Source organism: Montipora foliosa, chromosome 11 (genome assembly GCF_036669935.1).
Source record: "Montipora foliosa isolate CH-2021 chromosome 11, ASM3666993v2, whole genome shotgun sequence".
In the NCBI taxonomy this organism is placed as follows: Eukaryota; Metazoa; Cnidaria; class Anthozoa; order Scleractinia; family Acroporidae; genus Montipora; species Montipora foliosa.
In genome coordinates, this window is record NC_090879.1 from 32,866,105 (window position 1) to 32,885,008 (window position 18,904).

At 38.1% G+C, this 18,904-nt stretch overlaps 1 protein-coding gene and 1 pseudogene across 4 annotated transcripts; both read left to right on the forward strand.

Annotated features, from left to right (window-relative positions):
* Window positions 1-1,789: 1,789 nt before the first annotated feature.
* LOC137975950 (uncharacterized) lies at window positions 1,790-14,043 on the forward strand. Of its 4 annotated transcripts, none has more exons than XM_068823167.1 (13): window positions 1,790-2,564; window positions 3,457-4,243; window positions 5,818-6,293; window positions 6,781-6,816; window positions 6,992-7,045; window positions 7,361-7,429; window positions 7,646-7,705; window positions 8,649-8,714; window positions 9,075-9,128; window positions 10,355-10,414; window positions 10,631-10,690; window positions 10,938-11,003; window positions 11,475-14,043. In XM_068823167.1, exons 2-13 carry the CDS (start codon window positions 3,495-3,497, stop codon window positions 11,696-11,698), a joined length of 1,974 nt encoding a protein of 657 aa, XP_068679268.1. In that variant the 5' UTR covers window positions 1,790-2,564; window positions 3,457-3,494; the 3' UTR covers window positions 11,699-14,043. The 4 variants fall into 4 exon arrangements, with proteins under 4 accessions (XP_068679268.1, XP_068679267.1, XP_068679264.1 ...); XM_068823166.1 differs by having other exon boundaries at window positions 1,790-2,528; XM_068823163.1 differs by having other exon boundaries at window positions 1,790-4,243.
* A 4,053-nt stretch (window positions 14,044-18,096) lies between these two features.
* LOC137976923 (melanocyte-stimulating hormone receptor-like) overlaps window positions 18,097-18,904 on the forward strand; it is a 1,150-nt pseudogene continuing 342 nt past the window's right edge.

An 18,904-nucleotide genomic window follows, 5' to 3' on the forward strand; every position in this document is an offset into this window, starting at 1 on the left:
CAAAGCATTACCATTATGCATAAACCGAAAATGTGCAACCGTCACCACGAGGTCTGCAGTAACTTATACATACAGATGTTAAGAATCCAACTGGACAAAACATTTTTTCTTGTGACATTTTCTGTAGTGGTTGTAACCTCTTACAACCAAGTAAAGCTGACTCCAAAGATCACATATAGGCAAACAACAAACGAAGGGCTTCCATGTAAATCATAAAAAAATTCAAATTGCAATATAAAGCCCCTAAAATTAATATATTGTTAACTTATTCAAAGTACCAGCATGTCAGCATCGTCATCATTATCACCATCACCATCACAATCACTATATGAAAGGGGAGTCAGGGTGACTTAGAGGGGAGTCAGGGTGGCTTAGTGGTTATCACCACTGCGACCTAAGGTTCAACCTTGGCCTCGAGGTCAAATGTGGGCTGAGTTTCAGTCAATCTCCATCTGACTCCAAGGGTTTTTCTCCAGGTAATCCGGTTTTCCTCCCTCATAAAAATCGACTCCAGATAAATAACATCCAGGTAGATAACCTCGTATTGGGATAACCTCTGGTATTTCTCCCTTTTCATTGTATTAAATGAATAAAGTTGGTATTTAAAGTATTTAAAGGGGCTCTGCCACAGATATTTTGTTGCATTTTTGTCAAAACTACTAAAACGTTAATTTGACAAGGTACTTTTTTCCAACCATGAAATTATTCTTAAACCAAGAACACAATGTTACGTGATCTCTCTGTGAAAGGGCAAACAATGATTAGGTCAGCATTGTTTTCTCAAATACAAACCAAATCATCCTTGAATGTTTCGATCTTAGCCATCCACAGCCATCATGATTCCTATATAATAGTAGGGATACAGGTATTTTTCGCTATTGAAAAGTGACCCTGAAATAGGTGACATGACCCCTTAAATATTGCTGCTAATAACAATATAATAATTATTTAAAGGACCTACATGTAGAGTTCTGTTTCCAAGATACAAGTCACAGAAAAGAGAATCATTCATATGGAGACAACAAAACAACCTTTCCCACAGGTATTAGTAACTAAAAGATTAAACAGAAAAAAAAATTGTTAAACTTTGCATTTTCTCTGTCTTGTCAAATTATTGACATGTTTTGCAAGTACTTAAAGATGCTGTTTTTCCACAGATAATAATGCTTAGGCAACATCATTCCATCTAATACCGACAAAAGGAAATCAATCTCTTAACATGAAACACATATCAACTGTGGGAATCTGGAAAGTCATGTATAAGGAAAGAAGAAAAGGAGATACATTGCACGAAAGCCTATAAGAGTCTTAGAATCAAACCTGGGCCACATTCATGGATGCTCTCACCACTGCATCCATGCTTGCCCACTCACACCAAAAATTAACAGTAATTCCTGTACATGTATGTCAAACAAAAAAAAGCAAATAAAGTTATACAAGTGTTATCTTTGCAATAGTTTCTATCACCACAGCTGCTGAATCAAATTTAATATTTTTGTAATGCATTAATTTAAGAGGGCCAAGAGAGAATCAGAAACTGAAAAGGCTAAGAAATGGATTTTAGCAGACACAGATCAACCTGGTCTACATGCCATATTTATCAATGACACAATTGGTAAGTTTCAGTAATTCATATACATAAGAGACCTTATTTTTGTTACCATCAAAATATTCAGCATGTAGTTAAGCCTACATGTATTTTTGGAAATAACAAATGGTGCTTACATGCGCTGTACATACATGTACATTGTATCGATGGATGACAAGCCTTCTATTTTCAATTCACATTTATTTATTAAATTATTGTAATGATTTTACTAATATTGGTACAGACTTGTAAGACTTAGTAAGGTCAGTTGGATGTTTAAAAAAACATCCCTGCAGAAAGTGAATTTGACAGTTCACAAAAAATTATCTCAAGTCACACCCTACATAACTATAATTACATGTATGCCTCATTCGTGCTACTTCAAATATGGAAGCCACAAGACGTTTGATGTTGCTTGCATGACAAGGTAGCATATTCACTTATATAAACACAAATTTTCCAGTTTCATTCTCCTTAAAATCATTATTTTTTCCCTATTAAGGCAGATTGCACTGAAAACATTTTTTGTTTCATGTCTGATGTAATTAATTTCCATGCAACGAACGCATGTGTGTAAATCCCCTTTCAGCCATCAGAAATGTTTGTAAATGTTTCAAAATTGCACTTGATGAAGGAGGGTTTTTTTCTGGAACCATTCAGAAGAACGAATGATTATACTCCTGCAGTACACCCTGAATCAATAGCAACGCAATCTCACTTGGGCCTCCATGTTTTTCTGGGTCAATCTGCCCCTTTTTAGCTTCCTAATCCCCATTTCGTAGTAGTACTTTACTGCATTGGGCATTTTTCCTGTCATGCTGGTTCCCAGATCGACTCCCTCTCATATCTCGTGCCCAGGCCATGTGCGCAGTTTGGGTCACATTTGAATTCGTTTGTCGTAAGCACAGCTGACGATTGCTGGAGACTTTGCAAATGTTTGGTGAGTAGGGACATTTGTGCTAGCTTTTTCTTCCATGTAAGTAACCAGGTATCCATTTTTCTTTATTTTGAACTATAATTTTGCTTCAGTAATCATGTTATACATCTGGTAAGTGTGTCCTTGGTTCATGTTATCAGTCCCAGTTTTGCTTGATTGGTTTTGCAGTTTTGGTCGTGTTAGTCTGTCCATGGTTTTGGTGTTGTTTTCTCCTGGCTTTCCATTTGTTCCTTTCTTTTTCCTTTCTTGACTCGGCACAAGGGGGTCGGGTAGAGGTCCAGCGCTGGACTAGAAACCCCCTTGCTCGGTTGCGCTCTACCCCTGAAGATTCGCAGCCATTTACGAGCCTAATGGTGTCGCAGTCAGCTTTTCTTTCCCTTTGAGTTGTTTAGATTTGCCTCATTTAATACACCTGTGTTTCATTTTGCATGGGATTTCTTTGGGTTTTGGAACTGCCCTTTCCTGTTTTTAAGAACGAAGGGTTTGTGTAGGGATTGTTTCTTATTTATTATTCTTATTTTTTAAGAACGAATAATTTTCATGTTCAAATATTTGTTTATCCCTCTTACTTGATTTAGTTTCTTATACATGTACTATCTGGCTGTTTCTGAAATTAAAGTTTTTATTTTCACACAGAGTTCGTTTTGTTTTGCTAACTCCACTGTGAGGTTGAGAGTTTGCTTTGTGAATTTCTCTTCCTCATTTTACAGACTAATTTTTGGTTATGATTTTCCCTCAACTCACCATCCACACACACAGTATTTTCCCCACACTTACCCACTTTACTAGAGATTATTATCTCAGTTAGTGGAGAGGAACCCCTTCTTGTAAGGGGATTCTTGCTTCAGCACCATAATCATGCCACAAAGGTTGCTAGTCTACTGCTGTTTTTGTTTTTTTTACTTTATACAACTATCATTCTCAACTGCAGACGTAGACGCACAGCTCTACAAAAATGTTATTTCGTCCATGAGAAACGACAGCATCTCCTCCATAGCTCGCCGGGACCAATTGATAACGAACTTCGGGGCAGCCATTTTTGAAAAAGTTGGCATTAAAAATGCCAACTATGTTTCCCAGAGAATGCGACAGCTGGCGCGTCTTCTCCAGACGCTCCGTCTTCAAAATAAAAGGAATGATGCGACCTTGGAAGAGTTTATCGACACGTCAATGTTTGATACTCTGGTGGATGCAGTTAAGGAACTGTGTAGATTTGACGAAGAGTCACGACTGGAGATCGGCATCCCGTCACTGGCGTTAAAGCTGGGCCATAGCCTCAAGAAGTGCGCTCAAGTCCTCAAGAGTTCCGCCCTGCGGAAAAAAGATGAAGACAAAATAAAGAGGGCAAAACGTTTCCTTGACCTCTATGAAGCTGACTGGACCTCTAAAATCAGCTCAAGATCCCTGGCTTCATTGGGATCAAGGAAACAGAACAAAATAGAGTACCTGCCCCTGGCGGAAGACTTGTCCTTGTTAAGGAAGCACCTCGATTTAAAAATTGTGGCTTTGTCAAAGGTTTTGACAGAAACTAAGAAAGTTGAAAGCTGGAATAAATTGGCCAAGGCTACGCTGGCCAAAATCATAATCTTCAACAAACGAAGGTCCGGTGAGACAGCCACACTTGAAATTGAGCAGTTCCAACGTCGGCCGGACTGGTCCAAGTGTAGCAGTTCCTTAAAGGAGTCCTTGACACCCTTAGAAAGGCGCCTGTGTGAAAGGTAACATTACTTCAAATGTAACTGTAATAGAAACAATATTTCGATTGTAATCTAGTATCAGTTAGACCCAAAGAACACAAAAACTGAATAAACCTCGCAACAAAACGATTGACATGTTTTGATTATCTTTAGAACACGACTTGATTTTCTTTAGTCTCGACCTTAAATGCTCTAGGGTCACGTCATCAGCACGTTTACAAACTCAATCAAGTTCTTTGATGTCCTCGAAAATTTTTGAGGTAACAACTATTAAGCTACTAAAATAGAAAACGCTACTGAGAGAGAAAGGAAAGCATCAAGAAGATGCCGCGTAACAAACTCTTAGCATGAGAAATACCAAGGAAGTAGCGAGCCTCTCTATGGGTACCCACGGTCTTCGTTTTCTTCCCGATTTTTTTGCAAATATTCGTTTTCTTTTAAAGAAGTTCTTCGTTTTTCGGCTTGAAATGGTTTAAACGTTTATTTAGTGTTATTCATAGTTGATATATAAATATTTCACTTCAATAGGAAAAAGCATAACTCACTCAATATGATGAAATACTTGAAATAAAACACAAACTCGTTGATCGTTTTCATTGTTTGACATTTGTGGGCGGTCAAGACAGCGAGTTACAGACATGACAGACCTGGTCACTGTGGTCAAACCGTGACAACCCTTGAAGACATTCTAGACCAAATTTATCACTTAATTATTCTATTATCATTTCTTATCGTTTCTTCATTTTGTCGACTTAGGTCTTGAATGGAACTAAAAATCTTAAGTCGATTACTTCTCCCTATAAAACAGTAAAAACAACAAAGTTGATCACGAGTGTTGGTCAGTGATATGCTTACCTTAGCTTTTAAGCCTTTCTCAAGAGCTTGCAAGCATCCATGCTCACATAACGTCGTTCGGCTCCACCACGGCTTTACAGAAGGCGTTTCGGTATCTTTTGAGTTGATGGTATATAGAGAATACTTGACTTCTAGTCGAAATCTGCCATGAATAAATTGTGACCTCAATTGTATTCTGTATACCGCGAGGTTAAAGATCAGCGCCACGACCAACATGAGGTCACATGATACGAATGAAATCGAATCCATTGGTTAGTGGGTTCTCATTGACGTTATTAATGTCATTAATGATTGCATTATCAGTGGACTATTTTTGTCGTTTTCAGCCTTGTAATCCCTTGTAATGGCATCATGTGGTTTTCGCAACAGCGACTGGAAACCATTGTGGACAACGTTGTCAAAATCGCAGTGAAATGTAATCAAACGTCAAAATTCAGAAATAACAGATATTTTCTGTAGTGTTTACGAGTTTTGACAATTTTTATATCTGACGGTTCAATTTGATCGCGCAAATTTTGGTCAATTCTCAGATCTTCGCTTCAATCTTGAGATCTTCGTTTTTTTCCAGAGGTAGAGGGTTCTATTTTCACAGAGGTCAAATGAATTTTGTTTCTTCCCCTCTTGTCTTGTGCCAGTATATCTGGTTCATCATATTGAAGTTTTCAACCTGCTTTACAAATACCGAGATTGTGTTTAGAAATCTCTTGCTTACTTTGTTTTGGTCTATATTAAATCCTCAGGCTAGATCTGATTGAAATCTCGGGGAAAAGGAGCAGAAAAGTTCCCATCCTCCTTACCCCCGAGACAAAGACCGCAGTGGGACTTCTAATCGAGAAACGACCGGACAGTATCCCTAAAGAAAACAAGTTTGTTTTTGCCCGAGCTAGCAAGGGGTCCTTGGGCCATCTCCGTGGATGGGACTGTGTCTCAGATAGCGTAAAAGAGATTCAAGCTACTTTAAAGAAGCCCAAAGAAATCACCAGCACAAAACTGCGCAAATATATAGCGACAGTCTCCCAGGCAGCCGCTTTAACGGAAGTGGACGTCGATTGGTTGGCGCGCCACCTCGGGCACGACGTTAGGGTGCACAGGGAATTTTACCGGCTCCACGAGTCCACTACAGAGTTGGCAAAAGTCAGCAAACTGCTGATGGCAGTCGACTCCGGCAACATCAGGGGTGTCGTGGGTAAAAGCCTGGCAGAGATGACCGTCGAAGGTACTTCATAATGAAAATTTATGATAACTTGGAAACGATTATCTAACTCACGAACAATGTTTCGAGGCATGCTTGGGATAGGGGTCCTGAAGTCTTTTTCTTTCCACCAACTTTTTCAAACTTCAGCCCCTTGCCTGGCTACCTGGCTCCAGTTGTTCAAAAGGTGGATAACGCTATCCACCCGATATCCAGCATAATTCATGGCGGAATCAATTGCGCTATCCAATGGATAGAGCACTATCCATTGGATAGCGCAATTGGATCAACATGTGGATAACGCTATCAACAGGATGAATTATCCACCTTTTGAACAACTGGGGCCTGGTGAATTTCGTAATATAGATGGTACCTTGAGAATGACAGTTCCCCAGCTTGTGTGAAACTTGCTAACGTGCAATACCGAGGTACAAATTACAATTTGCCTAGTACTAAATTGAAATTGTTATAACAAAGTATAGGGTATTAATATTTGTTATTCACTTGGCAGATATTCCCGATATAACAAATGACAGTGCATCAGAAGGTGAGTCAGTAAGGGACATGAAGACATTAATTTTTAAGTAAGGTAAACTTAGGAAAAGTTAAAGTGAATTATTTAAAGCTGGATTGAGAAGATTTTGCTTTGACATTGGGAGTATTTTCAGAGAGTTCACTTACTGATAAATACTAGTTATTCATGATTGCATTCGTTCTTTCAGAATCCTCCTCGGAAGAAGAGAACAACGGGAACGAGGATACCATAGAAAGTCAATGTAAGTCATGACTACCCATATTATTAGACGTTGATATGATCAGATGAGGAACGGTTGAATAATGAACATGAAAACAATTTTATCAAACTCGATCATATCTGTCAAAGGTAAATTTCTTTTCAAAAACAGATGTTTCATATGGTACCATCACATTGCTGTTACGTGATACAACTTTGTAGTGCCAAACCTTCTAATAAGAACGTTACTTGAAAGCTTTGAAACTGGATTGACCCACTTTAAGCAAGTTTTAAAGTACTTATTGCGCAACGGGTAAAGTTGATAAGAATTCATGGATTAAAACCTTATGTATTCCAGGTCATCCTCGAAGTTCAGATGAGACAGATGTGGATGATGCCACATTGCGTATGCCAAAAAGAACCAAAAGTAAGTCAAGCTACTGACAAAAGATTACACAATAACTGCTCATAAATAGTTCGCATATGGTGGAAATCAAACACTTTGCTGAGCAAATTAATATGTAATGCAAACAACAGTCCTGCATGACCTTTAGACAAAATATGTCTTTTTCAATTGCTGGCAAAATAATGGCAAGGCGAATATAGCCCCATGTCCTAGACATCTTGACCATTTACATTACAGGTCCACGGGTAAGCTCAAATGGAAAGAGAGCTCTAGAGCAGACGCCGACTTCCCACATAAGTAAGTTAATAAAAACTACAGTTAAATCTGGCCGGCACATTAGCTAAAAACAAAAACACGATAAAATCTTCGAGGTTTGATAAATTTTATTGGAAATTAAGCTTGATAATCGAAATCATGCAATTAAGAAGTTTACCCATAAAACTAAAGCAAATAATTGCTAACAGAGACCCAAACTCTCCCTTAATCATGTGGTCCTTACGGCCCCGCGCGCGCTTTCATTGCGCAACTATTGGGAAAATCCCTGTATGAGGGCCGTACGCATTAGCGCGAGCAGGGGCCCGTTTCTCGAAAGTCTGAAACTTTACGTGCCATTTACGGGAGTCACAATTCCCTCTTTATCTCAAGAACGGAGAGGATTTGAGTCGTCAAACTTTACAGTCAGTTTGCATTTTGTTATCTTGAAAACATGTTAAAAGATCGGCTTTCCTCAACAAGCGGTTGGCAGGTTCACAAATGGCTTTTCGGGCCCGGAAAGTTTTCGGGACTTTCGAGAAACGGGCCCCAGGGCCGGAAAAAGCCGTCCCTGCTAGGAGCACGTACTGCTCCGTGCGGTGCAATTTTAGGGGATTTCGTCGCTTTTAAACATCCAAGTAATTTACAGCCAGAAAAGCAAGTGCAAACAGTATATTCGATAAACTTTCTGGGCAGACTTTTTATTTTTATTTTGCCCTAACTTCATCTTCTGAGTGCTCTTAAATAGTGTAAAGAGCCCATATGATAAAATGCTTATTGACTGAGTTTAGGTCTGGCCGGACAGGAAAATATTTGGCCCTCGGTCATGGCGCACAGATCTCGCTGCGCTCGGTCCGTACGCCAAGACCTCGCGCCAAATATTTTCTCTTCCTGCCCGACCTCAACTCAGTCAATAAGTACATAGTCTTAGACTTATTATGACGAAATATATTATGGCTCTTTTAATAACTTGACATGCGTATTTTAGGTCCTGATTTCTCCAAAGGTAAAAAGAAAGTCTCAGCAAATGCTACAGAACCGAGGAGTAAGAAAAGTAAGCTAAGTAAAGATTGTGTGGAAAAAAAGGCAAAAATTCTTAGTTCATACACTTACATTACACCCCGAATGCTTTTGAGTGAATGAAGAGACATTTCTCCTATTATACCACGACATGAAGACACTAATTTAAGTAAGGTAAACTTAGGAAGAGTTAAAGTGAATTGTGGAGCTGGGTCTAATGATCTGATGAGGGAAAGCTTTTGTTCAGTGGAGCAACTTTACGGTAGTAATACATAAGAATTAGAACTTTATTTAAAGCTGGATTGAGAAGATTTTGCTTTGACATTGGGAGTATTTTCAGAGAGTTCACTTACTGATAAATACTAGTTATTCATGATTGCATTCGTTCTTTCAGAATCCTCCTCGGAAGAAGAGAACAACGGGAACGAGGATACCATAGAAAGTCAATGTAAGTCATGACTACCCATATTATTAGACGTTGATATGATCAGATGAGGAACGGTTGAATAATGAACATGAAAACAATTTTATCAAACTCGATCATATCTGTCAAAGGTAAATTTCTTTTCAAAAACCGAATAAAGTCGATAAAAGGGTAAGATTCTTTGTTTCTAAGATCATACAACATTTTTAACTGAATCATAAGTCTCAGCCAGGCAATGTCGCAGTCCATATCGAGTGGGTGTGTGGAGGGGTTAATTAGACTAAAGTGCCGAAGTGAATACGCACTCATTCTGTCATAATTGACTATGTGAGATAACAATTTAAAGGTGTTCTTACCAGATTTTCCTGCAGAGGATAATGGTAAGAAAGAAATTAAGTCACGGTGCTACAAAACATGTTATGATTGGTGAAAAAGTCATCATGGTTTATTTTATTAGTATACTATTCACGGAAAAATTATTTAAACCTCATGGTGGCTCTAAACAGTTCAGCACTCTCCTTAGAAGGTTTGCCACTACAGTGATGTATCATGTAACAGCAATGTTATGGTGCCATATGAAACACCAATTATTCCTGAACAAGACACGGTCATGATTGTGTCGTAATAAGTTACCTTGGCAACAGGGAACCTCAGCAAAAACACCATATATATTGGCTTTATTTACTCATATCTCAAAACCAAACTCGGTGACCCCCATTTTTTGTTGCCGGAAAGTGATCAGAAGGCCAAGATGAAATTATCTGCGAAGTTAAGAAAAATTTTGTACCGCAGAATCAGAATCCGTGGCTCTGAATCCGCTGTCCAGAATTTTTAAACTTTGCAGAAAGTTTTGTCTTGGCCTTCTGATCACTTTCCAGTAATAAAAAATGGGGTTCACACAGTTTTTTTTGAGATATGACCAATTAAAGCCAAAATATTGGGTGTATTTGCTGGGCTTTCCCGTTGCCAAGGTAACTAAATACATCACAATAATGACCTCATCTTGCTTTCCCGTTGCCAAGGTAACTAAATACATCACAATAATGACCTCATCTTATAATCGATGTGTCATATGGTACCATCACATTGCTGTTACGTGATACAATGTTGTAGTGCCAAACCTTCTAATTAGAACGTTACTTGAAAGCTTTGAAACTGGATTGACCCACTTTAAGCAAGTTTTAGAGTATTTATTGCGCAACGGGTACAAATTGATAAGAATTCATGGAGCAAAACCTTGTGTATTCCAGGTCGTCCGCGAAGTTCAGATGAGGATGATGCCACATTGCGTATGCCAAAAAGAACCAAAAGTAAGTCAAGCTACTGACAAAAGATTACACAATAACTGCTCATAAATAGTTCGCATATGGTGGAAATCAAACACTTTGCTGAGCAAATTAATATGTAATGCAAACAACAGTCCTGTATGACCTTTAGACAAAATATGTATTTTTCAATTGCTGGCAAAATAATGGCAAGGCGAATATAGCCCCATGTCCTAGACATCTTGACCATTTACATTACAGGTCCACGGGTAAGCTCAAATGGAAAGAGAGCTCTAGAGCAGACGCCGACTTCCCACATAAGTAAGTTAATAAAAACTACAGTTAAATCTGGCCGGCACATTAGCTAAAAACAAAAACACGATAAAATCTTCGAGGTTTGATAAATTTTATTGGAAATTAAGCTTGATAATCGAAATCATGCAATTAAGAAGTTTACCCATAAAACTAAAGCAAATAATTGCTAACAGAGACCCAAACCCTCTCTGTCTTAGACTTATTATGACGAAATATATTATGGCTCTTTTAATAACTTGAATGCGTATTTTAGGTCCTGATTCCTCCAAAGGTAAAAAGAAAGTCTCAACAAGTGCTACAGAACCGAGGAGTAAGAAAAGTAAGCTTAGTAAAGATTGTGTGGAAAAAAGGCAAAAATCCTTAGTTTATACGCTTACATTACACCCCGATTGCTTTTGAGTGAATAAAGAGACATTTCTCCTATTATGTGAATACTAGGGCATATAAGACAGACATCTCCCGTGTTAAAAACGTCACCAAAGAAGCATACGTATAGCCAACCACACAACGGAGTCACTACTAAATTTCTTTCAGATTTTCAACACGACCTCACAAAATGGAAATACCCTATGGACCCAAAACAGAACTGTTATGTTTATAACAAAACTTATGGGTAACGAACCACTTTTAGACAGTCCTGACCACTCGAGTAAACGGCCTTTTAGACCAAAAGAAAGTGATATAAACTAGTTTTGGCGAAATCAATTGACTTAAACGTCGTTGTAATTACTGTACAGCTATTGACAAGATCATGTTTTCGTCAATCACTCAATCTCCGTTCTGTTTTCAGGCCTGGTGGAGAAAAGACCGTGGACCTCCGAGGAAAAGAAGGCAGTGCTGAGTCAACTGGGGAGGTACATTACTTCAGGAGTAGTACCTGGGAAAGATGCTTGTGACGAATGCATCCGCAAAAGTCAAGGGGCACTAAGCAAACGTGGATGGACAGCCATCAAATTTTTTGTAAAAAATGAGATCCACAGGAGGAAGCGAATGATTGAAAAAAAAGACTCTTGATACTGCGTTGACGTTTCATGTGAACAGACCAACGGCATTAAAATATGTATACATTTAAAATTCAAACAAATTGGGAACTATTTAAATTCTAACTGCTACAGATTTTGTCCTCGGTTGTAGGTAATCCCCATGGACAATTGTTAAAAAAATTAGTGGTAAAAAGCTAATGATCCTCGCTTGGTTGAAAGCAGAGCAGGTTTCATGAGAGATCTACAAGTTAAACAATGTCTGCTCACATAGGTCTTCAAAATATCTTGTCTTCAGAAAACGTTGAATGAGTGAGAATACCGTTAACCATTGAAACGCGTAATGAAATTTCATTAACAGCGAAAATAAATTTTGTCTTTACTTTGACTAATCAGATCGGATTCCTTCGGGTTTTACCATACATTTTTATAACAGTATGGCTTCCTCAATTTCAAGGGTGAGGGTGCGTTCAGGAAGGGTATTACCTTGGAAGCTACGATTGGGTTGCTACGAAATTTTGCAAAAGGTGAATTATTAAAAAGACGGACAATCGAATACATTAACATTGTTAATTATAAGATGCAGTCAATCATTCATATCTTTGACGCAAAGGCAGATACTTAGACGAAACAGTAAGCTATAAATTGAGAAGTTCTTCTTGTAAGCACCAGTCTCAGCACAGAAGGCCAGGGGCGGATCCAGGATTTTTCTTAGGAGGGAGTGACGTTTTTTTTTTTGCAGAATACCAGTTGTATTAGAAGGCCGCAGGTCATCTCCCCCTAGATCTTCCCCTGAAGGCTGTATTTTTTTGCCAACAAACTGACTTTAAAAAGTGTTAGCTGAGCAGCCGTAATTGAAACAAAGAGCTAAAACAGCTAGCATGATTGTATATGTATAACTAGCTTCGTCGGTTCAAGGGGTCCATCAGCCTGTTTTCTGGTTTAAACGGTTACGCTATAGGTAGCATGGTATAGCTTGAGTGCTGCTTTTGTTGGGGTGGTGTGTCAAATCTAGAACCAAAAGACTGTGTATGAAGATAGAGTTCTAACTAATGTATGTAAAATTACATTCGGCATATAGTGAGCATCAAATTTATAGCTGAAACTATGCCAGAAAATCAGAATTTTCTGCGCCGCTCAATTCTAGGTCAGTACTCTCTTAGTAAGAGCTTGATACGGAATAAGCTCCCACGTGGATTTAAGGATTTTAGAAATGTATTAGAACAGTGCTGGAATTGCTTAGTTAGAAGTGCGAAAACAGCACCCGTACCCTCCATGCATCTCAAGCGATACTAATGTAAATTGGTCAGTTTGCTCTCTTGTACTGCGCAAGAGTTGAAGAATTCGTGAAGGCGCCATCTTACTCATCTAAGGGGAAGCAACATTACTAACCGCCTTCATTCCCCTTTTAGAGCGTAAAATATTGTTGTTCAAGTTTCTATTTCAATTATGGTACTTTGGCCAAAAATAAATTGTTCCACTATTACCGTTGCACTAATTCATAATTGTTTCCATTTTTGACATGGAAAAAGGCTCAAACGTTCTTAGTTTTAACCGTAACACTTACTGTTGATCATTTGAGAGATTAAGAATGACGTTTACGGCAAACGGCACAAATGGCCATGCGTCTATGTTTACCCTATATTTTTATTTTCCGCTCTCTGTTCACAGTTTCTCAGTGAAGTTGAGTTCTGTCCTATCACCAACACCTTGCAGAATTATCGTGCACTATTCTCATCTGTGAAAAAAGTTTTTAAAGAAACATAAACGCGTATCTCACGTTTCCCGTTCGTCGTAAACGAGATTCCAAATATCTTTAATTTGTAAATGCGGTTATTTCCTCGAATAAGCGCCAGATCCCCATGGCCAAAGTAGCAAATAAGCCTAACCCTCTCCACTTGTGTTACATTGTAGGACATTATAAGGAAAGCCTGTTTCCATTTTCACTTTTGTAACCTTGTCAACTCCAACGATACCTGCATTGTAATACAAAAACAGTTCCTAGACGACAGCTTACGTGATTTTCGCATATTGCTATCTCCACGGGCTTGCCTTGCACTCATTCGTTGTGTTTTTCCTCCTTTCGTTACATAAATTTAGCCAGAATAAGGTCTGTCCAGTTGTTGTAAGAAAAAACTTAAAGTTAGCCCGCGGCGCCTATTCGAGGATATGCAGTATGTACGTAACGCGAAAGGAACCCGTCTGTTATGGGAAAAACCACTAAGCTTTAGATTTCTTTGTGCTCATAACTTGCAATTGAAAATAGTTTTAAAAATATGTCTAATTCGAGACATACGTTACTTATGAAAAGGAAAAATGTTACAAGCACCAGTTTGATGGAAAAAAGGAAACGTTACAATAAACATTTGTTCAAACGTGGTTTATTGTATGTAGGCGTCAAATGTTTGCCATTAACAGCCCATCGAAAGGCCTTCGTAAGGAACTGAAAACTATCAAACCACGCCACCCTTCGCACAGGTCTTGCATCGTCAAATTAACTACTTTGATTCCTTAATTAAATAATTGAGCAGGAAAGCCCTAACAAAAAAGTTACGTACACCTTGCCCTTAATTTCTTCCCTATTGAGCACGGTTTTCCACATACCAAACTCCATGTTGGAAGGAACGAAGAATTTAGCATCAGTGCGACTCTATCCTGTCTTTTGCAAAGTTTACTGACTCATTTTTTGCAATTGAGCGCTGATCTGAATGCAAAGGTGATCGAAACGTCGATTATGAAAGGCTCGGTCCTTGTAAAACATCTCAATTTAAGCTAAATAGAGCAACATGGTGGATTCCTTTTTGAAGCCACGTAGTTAGGGTGAAAACGATAATGTAACTCAGGGCAAGTGTTAGCTTCACTGCTGTATGAAATCAGTCGGTCTTTGTAATGTAGGTGTGAAGCAAACCCTGAGAGGTTGGATTTTTTGGTCCTCGTAAACCAGTGTGTATATTCTACCAATGGTTTAATTTGGCGTTGTCCCCGAAATAAAGATAGATTTTGAAAGGTCATTGCCAAGTGTGCAATCAGACATGAGACTGTTCTGATAGCATGCTTATTTCGGTTGGTCCTCGTAACGTTGGTTCCCACCTTGGTCCGCGTAAACCACAGAAGGTAAGTATGTATGTGTGTGTGTGTGTATGTATGTATGTATGTATGTATGTATGTATGTATGTATGTATAGCTGTATAGCACTTTATTCAGTTAAGAATTCAAACGTTCTTAATGTATGTATGTATGTATGTATGTATGTATGTATGTATGTATGTATGTATGTATGTATGTATCTATGTATCTATGTATGTATGTATGTATTATTTAAACAGCCAACACCGGATACCGAGCTCTGGATTGGGTTTTATCGGATAACCATGAAAATTGAGATTGTCAGAAGCGAAATCACGCGTTTTTGCAAGATTTACTGATAGAAGAGAAAAGGGATGAAATTTTATCTGCATAGTAGCAGAAAATTCACCGACAGTTGAACTCATAACTGAGATCCCATCAACCCTATCCAGACCGATAGAAAATGTGCCTAGCTTTTAAAAAAGTGCAATTTCAATATGTAAGAAGTTGAATTACTGTGCTCAATTTCTGCTCCTTGATTAACGTGACTTGCATGGCACAACCAATTTATCTTGCTATAGTTTTCTAAATGTCTAGTGTTTAGTTAGAAAGTATCAATGCTAGTATCAAGGCTCATTTCCGCCATCAGCAGGTGCATTTTTACTGTTAAATAGGGTTACTATTTGTTCACACGTTTCACCATGATAAAAATACACAGGGTGGAGAGATGAAATTGAATCTGAATTTGCATCTGAATAAGAGTTTGAAATAATTGATATTGAAACACTTAGGAAACTAGTTTAATCAAAAGAGCCAGTCTACCAGTGGCTGTTATGTATGATTGTGATACAGAGCCTACTGTTCTTATGTCATCGTGTTAACTACTTTCTTCTTCTCGAATTTTCAAAGCAAATGTGTCTTGATCTTTACCGGACGCGAATATTATTTTATTTTGGCTGAAAAAAATATACATGAAAATGAAAACAGGTCAGGTTTTAAATAGCTCAAAGCTCGTTGCAACAACAACAACGGGCATCGTTTATAGAATTTTAGCGCAAAGGAACAAAGTTAAATTAAACTAAATAAAACATGCACAGTGATTGGCGCATTCAGATTCGAGTTTTTCTTGCTTTTTGAAGCGGTCAATCAGATTTTTCAAGCTTTAAAACGATTTTTTACGTTCATGACTCTAGTGATATCACAAGGTTTTCAATCGGCTGAATACTGGGAACGAACTTAGTTCACCGTGAATAAATAGGACTATTTTAAAGGTAAATACAAGAAAATATTGGTTTTAAATCAGGACGGAGGACGGAGGTGTCTTTTCCACTGATTTAGCGTTTATAACTTATCGATACAGGCCAGATTTTGTCAACCAGAAATGATCTGGGATTGGTGAGGACAATTTCTTGAAGCTTGAGTGAGGCAAATAAATATTAATACTGTATTTATTTTTTTCGCAAAAACCTCGACAGCCCCATCATGGCGATCACCATGGAGGTTTCTGCACTTAACTGTACTTTGGATTCGTATCATTATGAGAATTGATAGCAAGTTGTGAACATCAGTTAAAAAGGCATTTATTCTTGCCTAAGCTACCTAGGAACAAGTTTTAAAGAAGGAAATGGAGTTTTTATTGATTGAAGATGGAAAACGCGATCATCACAAATTTCAATGGTCATAAAGATTGTAGTTCTCAGTCCAAAAAGAATCTCATTGTTGATAACACGTGCAGTAACCTACCACAAAAAAGAGGCAATAGAATAGCGCCTAAAGAGCCGTCTAACACTGAGGCTCTACAAACCTTCCTGCAGAGAAATTTGAAAACACAAAGGGAGCTTTTATTATCGTTAAATGACCACTGTATTATCACAATTGATTTTACTAGTGATATAAACCACACGACAAATCAAAAGTTTTATTGCTCCGTATCGCTTCTCTACGTTTTCCTTATAGTGTCTCCAGAGCCCTCTCAACGCTGTTTCTACGTTGATATATTTTTGCAGATACCCTGGGCCTAATTTACTACTATATGTGAAGACAGACTTCTCGCCTTGTTGTTGGGGCGAAAGATAAAGACAATGAGAATAGGTCTAGATGGTTGTTTTGTTTGATAATTTTCCAAGGGCAATACAACTCTATCCTTCTTAGCTTTCGTATCGCTTCAGCCATTTAGCGTACTTGGTTCTATCATCTTTTACAGCACTAGCTCAACTTTCTGTTGTACGAAAAGTGATCTATATATCTTACTCTTCGCCCGCACTGAGCAAATGGACAAGGCGTTCTACTGAATTTATCGCTTGTGATACAGAACAACGGTGCCAGTACACAGCATTTTCTGGTAACATTGGTGGCTTGTTACCTTTACTTGAATAACGGAATTCAAAACCGGGTTTCTGCCTTAACTATTGGGTCTGGAAGAACACATCAAGTAATTATATATTCATGCGACAAGCGGTAAAAACAATTTATTTCGCTGTGGTTTTCCGAGTACATTGTGTTTGGTTAAAACACCAGCAAGTGTTTTACTGCTGTTAAAAAGGACTGATGTTTGTATACCGGTTTCATCATGATAAAATGCACCAAGTTGATGCGTGAATTCCATCTGAATGAGAGTTTGAAATGAATACTATAAGAGCACTTAGAACCGACTGCTCTCAGCTCGTTGTGATTTAGCCGACTGTCCGTGCCATTTTCTCCTTTCCAAATTTCTAAAAAAAAAAGATAGCCCTTTTGTTCTTTACCGGAAACTAATATCATTTATAATTTGAATTAATATTTACATGAAAATAGAAACGTAACATGGAAGCCTAAACCTCGTTGGAAAAACAGCAGGGAATCACTTAGAGCATTTGAAATTAAAAGAACGAACTTAGTCTAAATATTATATGTATATATTATTATTATATTTATTTTTATTGTATATTATTATATTGTAAGTTTAAAATCGATTTTTTTTAAATTACATTAATGACATACGAGGTCAATTTTGAACCAGGAGATTCAACGCCCGCCTGGGAAGAATAGTTTGCGCTTAACAGTTTGGACTATTTTCAAGGTAACTACTACACATACAAAAACGATTTTCTTCAAGCCAAAGTGGTTTTCTGCATAGTATATTCACAGCTTTAATTTCCGTCGATAGATTACTAACAAATACTATGTCTTGGCCTTGCTTGAGATGTAACATTGTTTTCCCGTTGCTTATTTCATCTTTTTTAGCGACAATGATTCATGTTTCGTACTGATCGACGCACGCCAAATTTGTCAACCACAACTTGTCAGTGAACGAACAAAACAACTATCACTATCTGGGTGAACTGTATGTTCGATTCGTGTCTACATGAGAAGCATCTGAGCTACACGATGAAACATAAGAAGAGTGGGAACATCTGCTCAAGGCAAAAATCTCATTATATTCTTGCCAAAGAGACCAAGTAATAACCTTTAAAGACAAAAATAAAGACATTTACTGATGTTGGAAAAACAATTACAACAACTTATTTCACTTTCATTTCTTTCAGCGAAAAAAAAAGGTGTCACGAGAGGCAGAGAGGCAAAGTAATATATGAACAGAGAATTTTCAGAACACTTTTGGTTTGACTAACAAGAAGACAGGACGTGTAAGATTCATTGCCAAGAACAAAATGTTGAATTTAACTGACGTCAGAAACCTGACAAGAATTGAAGAGTTTTATTTCTCGTCGACTCTTACCGAACAAAAGGCAAATATCACTGTTTCAGTATTAACATTCTTCTTTCCATCACCGCGGTTCTTGGAAATGCGCCGATCATCGCTGCTCTTCCAAAGGCGTCATTCCGTAATTCTCCATCAAAACTCCTTCTAGATAGCCTTATGAGCACTGATCTCTGTGTGGGTCTCGTTGCGCAGCCTCTTTACGTCAACTTTCTCTTGTCCTCAAAATGCACCAAGCCATGCTACTATTCTTTACTACTTCTTAATTCCACATTTCCCTTTTTTTTTGTGGAGTCTCTTTGATGATACTGACTGAAATAAGTATGGACAGACTTCTCGCCGTTTTGTTGGGGTTAAGATACAGACAAGTAATAACCTTACGGAGAGTATGGGTTTTTGCGGTTTCTATTTGGCTTTTAAACATTATTAATGCCCCAATATTACATTACATGCCTTTTTATGGCGCTAGCATCTCCT